Source organism: Beta vulgaris, chromosome 1 (assembly GCF_026745355.1).
Source record: "Beta vulgaris subsp. vulgaris cultivar EL10 chromosome 1, EL10.2, whole genome shotgun sequence".
Lineage (NCBI taxonomy): Eukaryota > Viridiplantae > Streptophyta > Magnoliopsida > Caryophyllales > Amaranthaceae > Beta > Beta vulgaris.
This window is the reverse complement of record NC_079202.1, coordinates 2,177,093-2,192,665: the sequence shown is the minus strand read 5'-3', so window position 1 is coordinate 2,192,665 and position 15,573 is coordinate 2,177,093. Positions and strand designations below refer to the sequence as shown.

The 15,573-nt window shown below is 35.4% G+C and overlaps 1 protein-coding gene across 1 annotated transcript; it reads left to right on the top strand.

The window, feature by feature from the left end:
- The first annotated feature begins 9,077 nt into the window (after positions 1-9,077).
- On the top strand, positions 9,078-10,174 carry LOC104883187 (uncharacterized). Its single transcript, XM_057396152.1, has 2 exons — positions 9,078-9,399; positions 9,441-10,174. Exons 1-2 carry the CDS (start codon positions 9,078-9,080, stop codon positions 10,172-10,174), a joined length of 1,056 nt encoding a protein of 351 aa, XP_057252135.1.
- The last annotated feature ends 5,399 nt before the right edge of the window (positions 10,175-15,573 follow it).

Sequence of the window (15,573 nt, the reverse complement as noted above, 5' to 3'; positions counted from 1 at the left end):
ACACGTGAGAAAACACAATATTTGAAGTTTTGAAAGTTAGATTAGGCTATACTTTGAGAGATTTTAAGTCATTGAAAGGAAGAAGTAAGCTTTTCGTAGGAAAACATTTCTTCTGGTAAAGAAAAAACTACATTGGTCGTATTTCATTCTATTATATGTTTTTATTTAAGTTTCCGAAAGTTTAGAGTTTTCAAAATGGGAACATGTCGAAAACGAAAATGTTAACCTTACATAGATTTTTCGCGCATCATAAGTTCTTAAAGCTCATATACTTAACCCTAATTATTGTCTATTATGTATAAATAATAGATTGAGAATATATACCAAACTTCACAAATGCTCTTCTTGATCTGAGCCCTCCTTTCTTAAGGACAAATCGTTCATGTGTTGTGGAGCAATTTCCTGTAAAAAAGGAACAAGATTAGTATAATCTGTATAAAAGGTAACCTGGGTGATGGAATTTTGGAGAGCCCACTGGATTCCCTGTAAGTATGATATAACTTTCGAATGAAGAGATGAGTCAGTTGCACCATAGTCCCCTCCCCCTTGTAGTCTTTGGCTTATGGTTGGACTTAGGATCCAGGCAATACCCAGTCTTCTTTGTAGTTTTTGACATGCACATTCAGTTTATGTATGATATATATGTTGTTTGAGTCATTACAATCCCCCAAGCTCCTTTTCTCATACTCGATAAAATGAAACAAAAACGAAGAACTACTCTAAAAGGTACAAATCTTAACTCATTGTCGAAATAATCACGGTTGCACTTAGCATGTGCAACAAACCTTTTAAACCCCTAAATTGCTCTAGTGGACGAGTTTGCTCTCATGAAGGTTTCCCAAGAGTATCAACCCACAACTCTAGTCAAGCACAAATATTGATAATAAGCCCAAAGTCATCTCTTAAACCGTAGTTCACAAAGCAATGGACGATATAACTAAACTTTCAAAGGGTAACCATTATTAATATGTATCCATGACACTTAGGAATTTAGAGGATATACAGGCTAATCTAAGGAGCGGATTTAACACTATCAAAAGCTTCAAACACCGATTAGAGTTTACTAAGGCATTCAAGAGTCACAAATCGTTCTCAAATGGATGAGAACATTTACAAGATTGATCCAAATCACCTATGATGCACATGAAATCCTCGAAACTTGATTTTTGCTAAGAGAAAAGCTTTAGTCATAAAATTGTAATTAATAAATGAGGAATAGGTTTAGAGTCTCAATTTTGAGCCATAATGACATTTATCATTATTACTAGAAAAACTCTACTTAAATTCAAGTTCCCACTCAATTATCTTGACCAACCCACTTTCTTAAAGACATGTGGTAATTACCACTTATTGGCTACTTTTTTTTTTCATTTTTTTTTTTTGAGATAGAAAGACCTATCATGCATTGTGGGCTCATTGGCTCCACTTATTAGACTCAAGACCTAAAACACTTTTTTTAACAATCGATAAACACTTAGTATATCTTATTTGGAGGTAAAAACTCGTGCACCAAAAAAGATTTTAATAAGATTCAATTAAGGTCACTACAACTTTCAAAGAGAATTAATTCGATTCCTTTCAACACAAAGTTTGACAACATTTAGAATTATAGATTGTCATTTCAAGTATAAAATCAAGCAACAAAGATTGACCCCTAATATATCCAAATTACATATACAAGCATCCAATGAAAATACCTATACTTGTCTACCCATATGACCAAAGCAAAGGAATCCACATATAGTGCCATCAAGAATCTTCCCTTGGACACAAATTTCTTTTGTACTCTCCTTATTCCCCAAATTTTATGATTTTCCAAACATCTTTGTCTTTTTTTTTTCATTTTTTGGTTGGTTAAAGAAAAAACCAAAACTTGAAAGAAAAAGAAAACAAAAAGAAAGGAAAGTATTCTTAGATTTTTGAAATTTTGTAAATATGAGAAAAGTAAATAAATAAATTATATACACCTCCTTCATGCTAGTGAATATAATATCTACTCCCCCAAGTTATAATAAAGTATTGTCCTTCGATGATTGAACAAGACAATCAAAGGGAGGCAGGGAGAGGGGGAAAAGCATTCAACCAACAGGCATATGTTCCACAAATCATAAAGCATTATTGGAGAAGGGAAAAAAGAAGGATACCACCGGATAGTAGATGGGTGTAATACCTGCTGCAAATGACCCAATCTGTGTTTGTAATTAACTCGCTCAAAATCATGATTTGCTTTCCACGTACTATTGAGATGATTTTTATTCCAAATATGTACCCAAACCAAAATAAAGGATAGGAAAGAAAATTAAGTAGAATTGAAACAAAGAAAAAGAAAGCAATAAATCACGGGTTACTTTCCGAAAAAAGCCTATTTAAGGTCATAAGCTTGACCTTTCTAGTAAATAACAAGTTAATGATCGCAAAATTTTGTCATATGCACTATCATACATTTCAATTATTAACATGTATGCTATGACTAAATGCAAAGTGTGCATAAAGTGCAATGCAATTCCATGCCAATTATAAGGAGAAGGATACCAAGAAGGATTAAAGGAAAGACAAAGAAGTAAGAAAAGAAGAAAAATGAAATGATAAAGTCTCCTCAACAAATTCTTTTTTGGTGGCAATTTCACTCTTTTTCTCAAAAATAATCAAATTGGACACTTGAAGGTTATATGAGACAATAAGCCCATTTAGAGGTGGTGTTTTGAGATATGAGAATGGACATGAAATGGGAGTAGAGAGAATTAGGTCAATCCTTCTTGTAAATGAGATATGAGACAAAAGGGTAGAAATAAGGCTTTCACTTGCCATTTCACTCACACCACAAGATTTAAGAGGGGAGATATCTTCTATCAATGACTCTTTCAATCAAGGAGTTCAAACATCCTCATCATCTATCAAAACCTCAAAATCATCCTTAGGCTCAAGGATACTCTTTCCCAATTGATTTTCATTTTCAATGTCACCTTGATTTGCATTTTCAATGTCACTTGATTTGCATCAAGCTTTCTTCTCTCCAAACAAGAATCTACTCCTTTAAGAAATTCCTTAAGAATAAACTCAAGGCTATACTTCGATGATACAAGATGTGAAGAAGCTTGAAAATCAACTTGGGGGGAGGGATTAAAATCAAGCGAATGAGAATCATCATTAGGGACTTGGGGTACATGGAATCCATGCACAAATACGATGAATATTGAGAAGTAACATGAACATCATCACCATTGGAGTGCACCTCACTATTATAAGCATATGAGGGAGGGGGAATAGAATCATGTAGAATAGGCTCACTAGTAGGAACATTTGACTCATCAAATAAATTCATGCCAACATTAGATGAATGATGACAATTGGCATAATCAAAATCATAAGTATCCCTAGCTAATCACATATAAAAATTCCAGGCTTCATCTAAAAGTGTTGCTCGAAATTTACCATTAAATATATTTTCAACCACTTATCTAGTATGCTCATTTAAACCCCAATAAGTAATCTCACAAGCCTCCCAAAAGCTATAACCATAACACTTCATAAATTCCTTAAGTTTATCAAAGTAAACCCAGAAGGACTCATTGTCATATTGGGGAAAAGACATACTTGCCATTGTTTGAGATTTTTTTAAAGAAAAGGAACGAAAAGAAAATTATAACAAAGAAATACAAAGAGTATTCACAAATAGCCTAGATTCATATAATCAACACAAATCAATGTCAGCTGAAGTCGTCGATAACGGCGCCATTTTGATAGTAGGTTTCTCAGTGTCGTTAAATAAAGTTCCTAAATTAAACTATCTAACTAACTACTAACCTAAGCATGACGACAAGTAAGGGTCATTCTTCCACAAGGACTAAGGATAACACCAAAAATGTTAAATTTTAATAAGCTAGGCGAGGAAATAGTTAAGAGATTCATCAATTATCAACTAAAAACTATTATATAAAAGGAATGAACCAGGGTAGGAAAATTCACCAATTATTTCAATCATGAAAACAATTAGGAAAATAAGAGTGTAGTCCAAAGAGAATGACTTAAAATGGCCATCTAACAAGTCCCTAATCAATCTTTCAAGCTAAAGAAGGTTACTCAAATCGGAGATTATGTCCTATTTTCGTGCAATAAATTCCAACTCAAGAACATGAATAACAAGATGACTAAATAAATCCTTTAATTAAAACCTCTATTTGTATGTAAGTTTAGTTAAGTGAACAAATAGGGAGTCAGCTCTATAATTTCATCTTTTAGTCCTTCATTAAAGTGACTATTAACTAAGTTTTCATGGAGGCCACTCACAAAAACCAAGAATAAAATCCCTATTGCAGATTTTTAGTTTCCAAGATGACCCCAAATATGACCAAATGCTCATCATATCATTAATGGCTTCATCCCCTCCCAAGCAAAAATAACTACATACTCACAAATCATAATAAATTATTAAATAAAATAAATAACTAACTAAAAACATGATCGATATACTATTCTAGGGTGAACAAGTAAATAGAGTGGAAATTACATGAAAATAAGCAAAATAAAGCAACAAAACATGAGAGAGATTCATAAATTCTCATAAAAAGTTGCAAAAAGTCTCCAAATCTTCAAGTTTCCTTCTTAGATTCTTCAAATTCCAAACTTTTAACAAGTTTCTTACACTTCTCTCTCTAAAAGATAAGAGTTTTCGTCTCTAAAAACTCTAAGTAAAACATCTAACTAAGCTTATGCAAGCTAGCGCTCCTTCCTCCCCTTTAAAAGTTAGGGTATGTCCTTTTAAAGATTTAAACATTACTTCATTAAAGACCAAGCAGAGCTTTGGCCCTCGTCTAGGCTGCTATGGTAAGGAGGTCAAAATATAGAAATTTTTGTTGAGGTCAAGCGGAGCGGGCACTCCATATAGTTTGGAGCGGGCGCTCCATATAGTTTGGAGCGGGCGCTCCATATAGTTTGGAGCGGGCGCTCCATATAGTTTGGAGCGGGCTCTCCATACAATTTCGCGCATGCAAAAGTTATTTTGGGAATTTGGAGCGAGCGCTCCAAACAATACAGAAATGTGGCTCAAAACTAAAAACTCCAATAGTTACATACTTCCTCCGTTTCTTTTTACTCGCTACACTTCTCATTTCACGGACTCCTAGGTAATTTTTGGAGAAGAGAGAGGTAGAGAGTAAAAAGAAAAGGGACCCATGTGGGAGGAGAGAGATAGAGAGAGTTTATTGCCTAAAAAAGAAGTGTAGCAAGTAATGTGAAACTTCCCATAATGGAAAGTGTAGCGAGTAAAAAGAAACGGAGGAAGTACATTGTGTCTAAGCTTATGGTCTTAGTTTTTGTACATTGTATCTAAGTTTATGATTAGCTTTTAGAACTTTTATCGTAGTTTTTGCTCAAATATCTTATCTTTTGACAAAAGAGTCTCAAATTCTTGGAAATCGATCTCAAGCTATATAAACCTTGAGTTCACTTATTAAGAATTATTGGTTAATAATAACAACAACAACAACAATAATAAATATCTTCATCATTTTTATCTTTTGAAATTATTAATAATTGATAGTAATAATAATTAGCAATAGCAAGTAGTTCTAACTAGCTAGTATTACCTCATTTATTTGTTCAACATTCTTTTATTTTTCTAGTCAAACTTAGAACTCCCCTGCAGTTACGCAACTCCCCTGAATTTTTTTCCGAATAAGTTTAAACCTTAATACGCCCAAAAATCGAAGGAGAGTTGCGTGACAACAAGGGAAGGAGAGGGGGGTTACGTGACTGCAGGGGAAGGGGAAGGGGGGGAGGGGAGTTGCGCGACTGCGAGGGAGAGGGGCTGCGGGGGTGGTGGGGTGGCAGTGGCAGTGGGGGGAAGGGGTAAGGGGTAAGGGGTGGTGGTTGTGTGGTTAAGGTTAGAATTAGGGTATTAGATTAGGGGTTAGGGTTAGAGTTTGACTTATGTTAGTTAATTAGGGTTTACGGGAGATTAGGGATTAATGACTATCGGACGTTAATGCCGTTAGTCATTAAGGGAAAGTGAATGTATTTTTTGAAAAGTGGAAAGTATATGGTGAACTCGAAAACTTAGCTTGTTGAGGGTATATTTGCAAAAAACAAGGGCGATTCTTGGCCCATGCAGTATAGGCGATGGAATAGGTCCCCAAAAATAGAGGGGCCCCGAAATATATTATATGTATTAAATGTTAGAAAGAAAAACTAAAGGAAAGCATTTGGATCAGTGGTAAAGTAGTAAGGGATGGGGCAAAGGGGCGTGGGTTCAAGTCTACTTAGAGCATGAGCAATGGCTTAGTTTTACTTGGTCTAACAAAAAGTAAAACTAGTCTTAATTAGTCTAACCATTGGGACACTTGGTCCTTGGAGCTGGTTGGTCTAGAATTCCAGACCAACAACCCCTCGGATGGCGTGCACACAACTAATAAAACGCAGCCACGTGGCGAAGAAAACTGGACAAAAAAAAGTTGAAACGCTGGATTTAGGGGGAAAAAGGCTGAAGAAAGCAGGGGAAACGCTGGGTTTCAGAAAGTGTGTGGGCCAAAGTAACTGATGAGCTGTCAATGGCTCTGACGCGCGTCAGATGCCACTGAGCAGCAAATCAGTTGCTGCCGAGTTTTCTTTTTCAGCATTCGCCAGCTTTTCTTTTTGATGCAATCTTCTGCCAGCTAGTGTAACGTTACAAATTGCAATTTGCTTAACCCAAGCACAGTAATTTGTAACGTTACAAATTTTGTAACGGTAAAAAAAAAATGACGTTAAAATTTAAAAAAAAAAATTACAATAACGGCTATAAAATATTTTTATCTATAAATTGAGCCCAAATTTCATATATTTTACCACACCTCTTCCTAATATATTTTTTATCTAATTAGCTCTCTACCTAATATTACTTAAAGTAAGTCAATATTATGGATTCAAATAATCCTAATTACTCCCAAAATAATCCAAACCACCCACAAAATCCCCAAAATAATTTCCAATTCGATCCAAGTGTGCTACAAAATCCAGAATTTCAAAGAATGTTTATGTTTTTTCAAAGCCAATCGAATTACCAAAATTCTCAACAAGCTACACAACATCTCCACAAAGTTCTAATCATCTATCCCAACAACAAGTTCAACCATCTTTTCCTATATCCCAACATATTTCACAACAACATGAACAACCTAACGAAAACGACGATGTAGTTGAAATCCAATCACAGGAAATGAAAACACCCTACTTCAAAAAAAGCCACAACATCAAAGTTTCAATGGAGTGTAGATGAAGATCATGCACTCATTTCGGCATATCTAGAGTGTGGAGGAGATGTGTTAAAGGGAACCGACCAAAATGGTGACGGTTTTTGGGGTTCGGTATTTCAGAAGGTTGAAGAGTCACGACGACTCAATCCAACTTTACGCCCAAGGACATTCAAAGCTATCACTAGTCGTTGGAAAAAAATCAACGGAGATGTGAATGCATGGGTCGGGATATATACCGAGGCGAAAAGGAAGAAGGGGTCCGGCTGCAATGTTGAAGACGTCCTGACTGAAGCCCGTGAGATGTGGATAGAAGTCCATGGGCCCCGATTTACATTGGAGCATGCATGGAATGTTCTGAAACACTACGACAAATGGATAGATGGCACCCAAATGAGCGGCGGAAGCTCAAAACGGTCTGGTCCAGATGAAGGTGTGAGCTCAATACGTCCTGACGGCGTCAAGAAAGTCAAGAGTAGGAGAAAAGCCCCAATATCCAGTTCTACATCTCCATCTCCATCCTCTTCGGAATTTACGAGGAGGATTCGTGTGGGAGAGGACTTACTTGAGTATCAAAAGGAGCGTGATGCCTTGAGAGAATCAACGAAAGAGGAAGATAGAAAGTTCAAAATTTGGAATATATTAATGGCTAAGTCTTCCCTTGATCCGGATGAGAGAGAGATGTATGAAAAACTTAAGCTACAATTTAAGGACAAATATGTTTAGTTAGTGTTCATGTTTTTAAATGTTTTAGTTTGCAATTTAGTTGTATCGTAATTTTTAATTATGAATATGTATGTGTCTTAACTTTTGATTATGAATGTATCATTATCATTATCATTATCGTTATAATTATTTATTACCATATCATTATTATTATTATTATTATTATTATTGTTATTATTATTATTAGTAGTAGTAGTAGTAGTAGTAGTAGTGGTCGTAGTAGTGGTGGTAGTAGTAGTAGTAGTAGTAGTGGTAGTAGTGGTAGTAGTGGTAGTAGTGGTAGTAGTCGTAGTAGTAGTAGTCGTAGTAGTAGTAGTGGTGGTAGTGGTAGTGGTGGTAGTCATAGTGGTCGTAGTAGTAGTAGTGGTAGTGGTAGTAGTGGTAGTAGTAGTAGTAGTGGTAGTGGTAGTAGTGGTAGTGGTGGTAGTGGTAGTGGTGGTGGTAGTAGTGGTGGTGGTAGTAGTGGTGGTGGTAGTAGTGGTGGTAGTGGTAGTGGTGGTAGTGGTAGTGGTAGTAGTAGTGGTAGTAGTAGTAGTAGTAGTGGTAGTAGTAGTGGTAGTAGTAGTAGTAGTAGTAGTAGTATTATTGTTATTATTATTATTGCATTGAATTGTCTAATCACTCACAAATAGTACTGCATTGAATTGTCAACTCACCTGACTTTGAATAGTATGATGCATAGTGCCGCATTGAATTGTCTGCATTGAATTGTCTGCTCCTATATTGCATTGATATGTCTAATCTGTAAATCAATTATTGTTATGTACATATGATGGATTTTTCCTATATAATAGAGCATAACTTCAACAATAAAATCACAACTCCAATCACTTTTCCTCTCAATCTTTTATTTTCTAGAAAGCACCACTTCAATCAACATATCTCCAAAATGAACTATGATTCAAGTTCTTCTAGTTCAGGTTCTGAGTTTTTTAATTACATGGTTCAAGATTACATAGAATGGAGTCAGTCCGTTGATGCTGAGCAACAAAATGAAGAAAAAATTGTACCCCGCACTAGAAATTTTGTGCGTAGGGAACGTGAGGAAGCTCATGAAAGATTGTTTCATGATTATTTCAGCAACGAACCTCTATACCCGAGAATATTTTTCGTCGTAGGTTTCGTATGCATAGGCATGTTTTCCTTCGTATTGTCGAAGGTGTAACAATTCAAGATGCTGAATTCTTTGTGCAAAAACCAGATGCTACTGGAAGGATGGGTGCATCTAAACTACAAAAATGCACAGCGGCTATCAGGATGTTGGCATATGGTTCATCATCTGATGCTGTTGACGAGTACCTGAAAATTGCTTCAAATACCGCTAGAGAGTGCCTTCTTCATTTTGTCGAAGCGGTTGTTGCTAGATTTGGAGATGAATACTTGAGGAAGGCAAATGCAAATGACATTGAGCGTCTCCTACATGAAGGCGAGCGTCGTGGCTTCCCAGGCATGATGGGAAGCATCGATTGCATGCACTGGAACTGGAAGAATTGTCCTCGGGGCTGGAAAGGAATGTATCAAGGAAGAAGCAAACAACAACCATAATCTTAGAAGCGGTTGCTTCAAGTGACTTATGGATATGGCATGCTTTTTTTGGCACCCCGGGTTCATGCAATGATATAAACGTATTGCAGAGGTCTCCCGTCTTTGATGATGTCCTACAAGGAAGAGCCCCAGAGGTCAACTTCTCGGTGAACGGGACAGCTTATAACATGGGTTACTATCTTACTGATGGCATCTACCCAAGATGGTCAACATTCATCCCCGCAATAAAGCTCCCCCAAACCCCCAAACAAAGAGTATTCACACAACATCAAGAAGTTGTTAGAAAAGATGTAGAGCGTGCATTTGGAGTATTGCAAGCTAGATTTGCAATCATTCGTAAACCCGCTCTCGCGTGGAATAAAGACATATTGTGGAAAATAATCATGGCATGTATCATCATGCACAATATGATTGTTGAAGATGAGCGTGATACTTATCAAAATTACCGAGATCCAAACGAATATGATCAGCTTCAAACTCAAAATAACGAGGGGTCATCTAACCAAGTCGGAGAAGACTCATTCGTTGTGCACAACGGAAGACTCGATGCGCGAAATTTAGGTGCATACATGGAGAGAAGATCTGAGATGCGAGATGCGGAAACTCACATCTCACTAAAAAATAACTTGGTTGAACACATATGGCGTAAGTTTGGGCCTAATCGTCAAGTTGATTAACTACCTTTATTTAATTAATTATGGTTTAAGTTAATTTCAAATTTCATGTATGTGTGTGTGTTAAATTATCTATCTTAGCTTTATGTATCAATCTATCATGTATTTGTGTTTTAAATTATCTATGTTTATGTATCAGATTTCATGTATGTTTGTTTTTTTAATTATCTATCTTATGTAATGTGTTCGTTTTTTTAAATTTATAATGTCAAGTTAACGTAATTTAATTTAAAGTAAGCTAATTAACACATATTTACTATAATCTCAAGTTAACGCTAATTTAATTTAACGTAAGCTAATTAGCTTGTAACGTAATTTAATTTATCGTAATTAATTTAACGTAAGCTAATTAGCTTGTAATTAATTTAACGTAAGCTAATTAGCTCGTAATTAATTTAACGTAATCTAATAAGCTTTTATTAATTTAAATCATCTATTTCATATAAAAAAATTAAACATTGAATATGGTGGGGTTTGGTAAAAGTAGGAGAGAGAGTATAGGGTAGAGGTGTCAAAAACTGGGCCGACCCACGGGTGAACCCGCATGCGACCCAGACCCAACCTGTTCCGAGCCGAGAGTGGTCGGTTGGAAAGCCGACCCATTCCGACCCAGTGTTCACCCGTGCCCAGTTTAACCCGTGGAATTAGTAACACAACCTGAGTTGGGCCGACCCAGTTGTACCCGTACCCAGTTGCACCCGTGAATAACGATCCAGACCCAACCCGTTTCCGACCCAAAATGACCCGCACCCAACTTCACCCGCCAATGATCCAGTTAAACCCACCCAGTTATCACCCAACCCACTTATCACCCAACCCAGTTACCACCCAACCCAGTTGTGACCCAACTCAGCTATCACCGACCCAGTTGTGACCCAACCCAGCTATCACCGACCCAGTTGTGACCCAACCCAGCTATCACCGACCCAGTTGTGACCCAACCCAGCTATCACCGACCCAGTTTCGACCCAACCCTGTTACCACCCGACCCAACTAAACCCGACCCAATGCCATTCCGACCCAAGTAAACCCGACCCAATGCCATTCCGACCGTAATCAACAAGATATTATTTAAATTCAATTCTTTTTTTATATCTACAAAATCATTTAAATATGTCAATTTATGAATTTGCCTACATTTAATAATTAATTAAATAAAAAATTAAGTTACATTTAATTTAAGAGTTAAACTTTGAATATCATGTACTTATTTATATTTTATTTTAATTACCCAATGTCCCCATTATAATATTAAAAATTATCTTATTAAACTCTATACTCCAAATTTATTATCCCACTTTGATATTCTACCAAATTTCCCCATTTTTTCTACCAAAATTTTTACCAAATGATCCCATTATAATATTCTACCAATTTTTCTACCAAATAATATCTCAAATTCTCGTAACAATATACTAAACAACAACATATGAGCTCATAATCAGATATGAAATTCATTCCCTTATAACTATTAATAAGTTGGTACAATTTATTGTTATATTTTTAAATAACATTATATTTTATACATTTATAAAATAATTGATAAATTTGATATAGTATGAAAGATAGGCAAGTGATTTTCTTTCACTCTTATATTATTGACAAGCAAATACTAAACCTATTAGACTTATCACTATCAAATTAAAATCAAACCAAAATAATTACTTGAATTAGCCATAAATCTTACTTAAATTAACCAGCAAATATCACTTGAATTAACTAACTAAATATCAAAACTACATAAAAATAATGATAAAAAAGCAACGAAAATAACATCACAAAAATTACAAAGGAATTAAGATGAAATACAAAAGAAATCTGAATATTAATATAGAAATTAACAATTAAATTAAAATAAAACACCAAAAATACATAGAAAATAACAAAATTACACACCAAATACAACACCTCCAATGACCACAAAAATCAACAGTAACAAAGAAAAACAACAAGGGAAGCTGGCGACACGAGATGAAGTCAAGATTTGTGTGCTTCATTTCGTTTCCAGATTTTCGCTTCCAGAAGTCAACACGGTGAATCAGTGATTTTCGTTTCCAGATTTGAAGTGAGAGGAGTGACGAGTGACGAAGAGTAAGAGAGGGAGAGAATGAAGACCGGCGAGATGATGAGAGGATGAAGACCGACCGGCGAGATCTAGAAACTAAATCTGAAGCCATTGATTTTCCCTGAAATGGTGAAACCTTTTTCTCGAAGTGAACAGTGGCTCCAAAAGTGTGGAAACCACCTCAAATGGGCGTGTACAAAATTAATCATATGCTGCAATTTTCCAAGGTGGATGGTATGGACTTGGAGGAGCAATGAGGGATTATGTGGGTGATGTCACAAAATAAAAGGAAGTGGAGATGTGGATGTTGCTGAAAGAGGAGAAGACAAGAGAGATGGAAGAGGGAGGCTATTACTGATGAATGAGGATGGGAGGGCGAGAGGAATTATTAGGAGAGGAAAGAGGGAGGGTTTAGGGTTAGGGAGGGATTCAATGGTTGGATTTTGATCTATTTTTAAATCAATGGTCTTAATTTAGAATCCATGGCATTATTTTTTGACCAATGAGAATTGAGAGTGGCCAATCACATGGATTGCTAACTTAATTAATGGTTGGATTTTCATCTTTTCAAAATCAATGGCCTAAACTACTAATGAACTAGTATTGTATTTTGATATTATTTTAATTTGAGTATTCTAAATTTCTAATTCTAATATTATTAGTTTACTAACTTTAGAAATTAGTAGTATTATTAGAAATTATACTCCTCAAAAAACAAAAACAAAAAACTTTCGAAATTAAATACTCCAATATTATTGATTTTTAAGAAATTATTATTCTAAATTTATAAATTAGAAATATGTGAACATGTTACATGCGGTGATTAGGGATTAATTTAATGCTAACATGTAAGACGTGACACAATAACAATTACTACTACTACTACTTGTATAGGTCTTACATTAATACTTAAGTTATTGGTTATAAACTTATATTAATATATGGTTATTTCTTCTATTAAGGTATATTTCTTATAACCTTACTTATACAATTATTTTACTCAGCTATAATTTGATTGTATTCAGTTAAGTGAACTTATATAAGTTATAACAAGCCTTAATCAGTACTAGACCGTAGCTTATAGTATACTACATATACGAATTTTCGCTTTTCATATCAGTATCTTACTGATAAGCAATAATGTTTACTACGACATAGTAACAATAATTAACTACTTGTTTCAATTCAATTAGATGATTTGGGTTTCGAAATGAATTTAACTTAAAGACGATTACCTTAGATAGAGTATTGTTATCTTCTATTAAGTTAATTACTTAACTTACATTAATACATTTGTTGATATTATCCAATATCCATTATCTTAAACGAACTTACGCCGTCTTGAATTAGCTAATCGACTTACATCGATACATCGATCTAATCCAATATTAACTTGTTTCTATTCAAATTAGATGTTTTGAGTTTCAATATGAATTTAACTTAAAGACGATTAACTTAAATGAAACATTGTTATATTGAACCAATCTACTAAGTTATACGATTAACTTAGAGATGATTAACTTAAAAAAACATAGTCACATTTACATGAAATTCGATCATGTTCATCCTCTACTAACATAGTGTTTGATTATGTATCATTTTCATATGATATATTGACATATTCGATTAAGTGATAAGTGATTAACGTTGATCATTGTTAATTGTTAGTTGTTACTTGTTAGATGTTAGTTGTTACTTGAGTACTTATGCAATCATCAATAAGAATAACTAAATAAGTGAATAACTAATAGTAACTGTATTGATTCAGACTTGAGAGTGAGTAAGTCACTAACTAACAAAATGTTTAAGTTTAATAGTCTATTAACCCTAACACTATAAGTCTATAATCAATAATCCTTATGGTTGTTAGTTGTTAGTTGTTAGTTGTTACTCACTTACTTGTTAGATGTTAGTTGTTACTTGTTACTTGAATACATATGCAATCATGAATGAGAATAACTAAATAAGTAAATAACTAATGAGTGATACTTAGTAACTTAGGCAATAGGCCAATTACCAATAGCCAATAATGGTGAATGGCCCAATAATATAAGATTATAAGTATAACTTATAAGTTATAAGTCTTACTTTAGTAACATTTCAAATTAGTAATATAAGTATCAAAGTATTAATGATTCAATGTATTATTAAAAAATTCACAATAATGACTCAATCACAATTCACAATATCAGTATAATTACAGATTACTATAATATACCACTATAAGTATAAAGTATATGACTATAATCTATACCACAATATCACAATACCTCAATACCACATCCACATGTTATAAGTTTATAACATTCTCGACCCAAATCAATACGCCACGGAGCCGCCGGTTCGATATTTAGTCGTTCCAAGTAATTCCGACCCAAGTTATTCCGATATCGATTTCTTTCGACCCAAGTAGCCCGAAAGCCGATTTATTCCGACCCAAGTAATTCCGAAAGCCGTATTATTCCAACCCAAGTTATTCCGATATCGATTTTTTCCGACTCAAGTAACCCGAAAGCCGATTTCTTCCGACCCAAGTAATTCCGAAACCCGATTTCTTTCGACCCAAGTTATTCCGATTTCGATTTCTTCCGACCCACGTAACCCGAAAACCGATTACTTCCGACCCAAGTAATTCCGAAAGCCGAATTATTCCGACCCAAGTTATTCCGATATCGATTTCTTCCGACCCAAGTAACCCGAAAGCCGGTTTCTTCCGACCCAAGTAATTCCGAAACCCGTTTCTTCCGACCCAAGTCATTCCGAAAGCCGATTTCTTCCGACCCAAGTTATTCCGAAAGCCGATTTCTTCCGACCCAAGTCATTCCGAAAGCCGATTTGGACCGACTTCACCTTATTCCATTCCGACCCAAATTCACCCAACCCAGATACCGGCCGACCCAGTCTCACCCGACCCATTTCCGACCCAGTTCCGAGCTCCTCTCACCCAGTTTCACCCGACCCAAGTTCACCCGACCCACCCAGTTCCGACCCATGACACGGTGTCACCCAGATTATTCCGACCCAAATCATTCCGACCCAGCTTGGGTCAACCCAAACCCAGCCAGTGACCCAGATTGACACCTCTAGTATAGGGTGGGGTTTGGTAAAAGTAAGAAAGAGAAATAGAAAAACCAAGTAAGACCAACCAAGCCATTGTGACAAAAAAAAGATGAGTTGGTTGGAGTTTTAGTGGATGTGAGGTGTAAGAAGGAGGGAAGGAGAGAGAAAGAAAAAAGCTCCAAGACCAACCAAGCCATTGGTGATGCTCTTAGGAGCAGTTTTTTTACTTTTTGCTATTTTAATTATTACTGCTTCAAATTCTCTATTAATGGCTACT

Bases quoted from the DNA above. Each gene is read 5' to 3' on its own strand.
- LOC104883187 (XM_057396152.1), top strand. From the start codon at position 9,078: ATGCATAGGCATGTTTTCCTTCGTATTGTCGAAGGTGTAACAATTCAA. The intron at 9,400-9,440 runs GCATGATGGGAA...TGGAACTGGAAG, and splicing joins CGAGCGTCGTGGCTTCCCAG to AATTGTCCTCGGGGCTGGAA.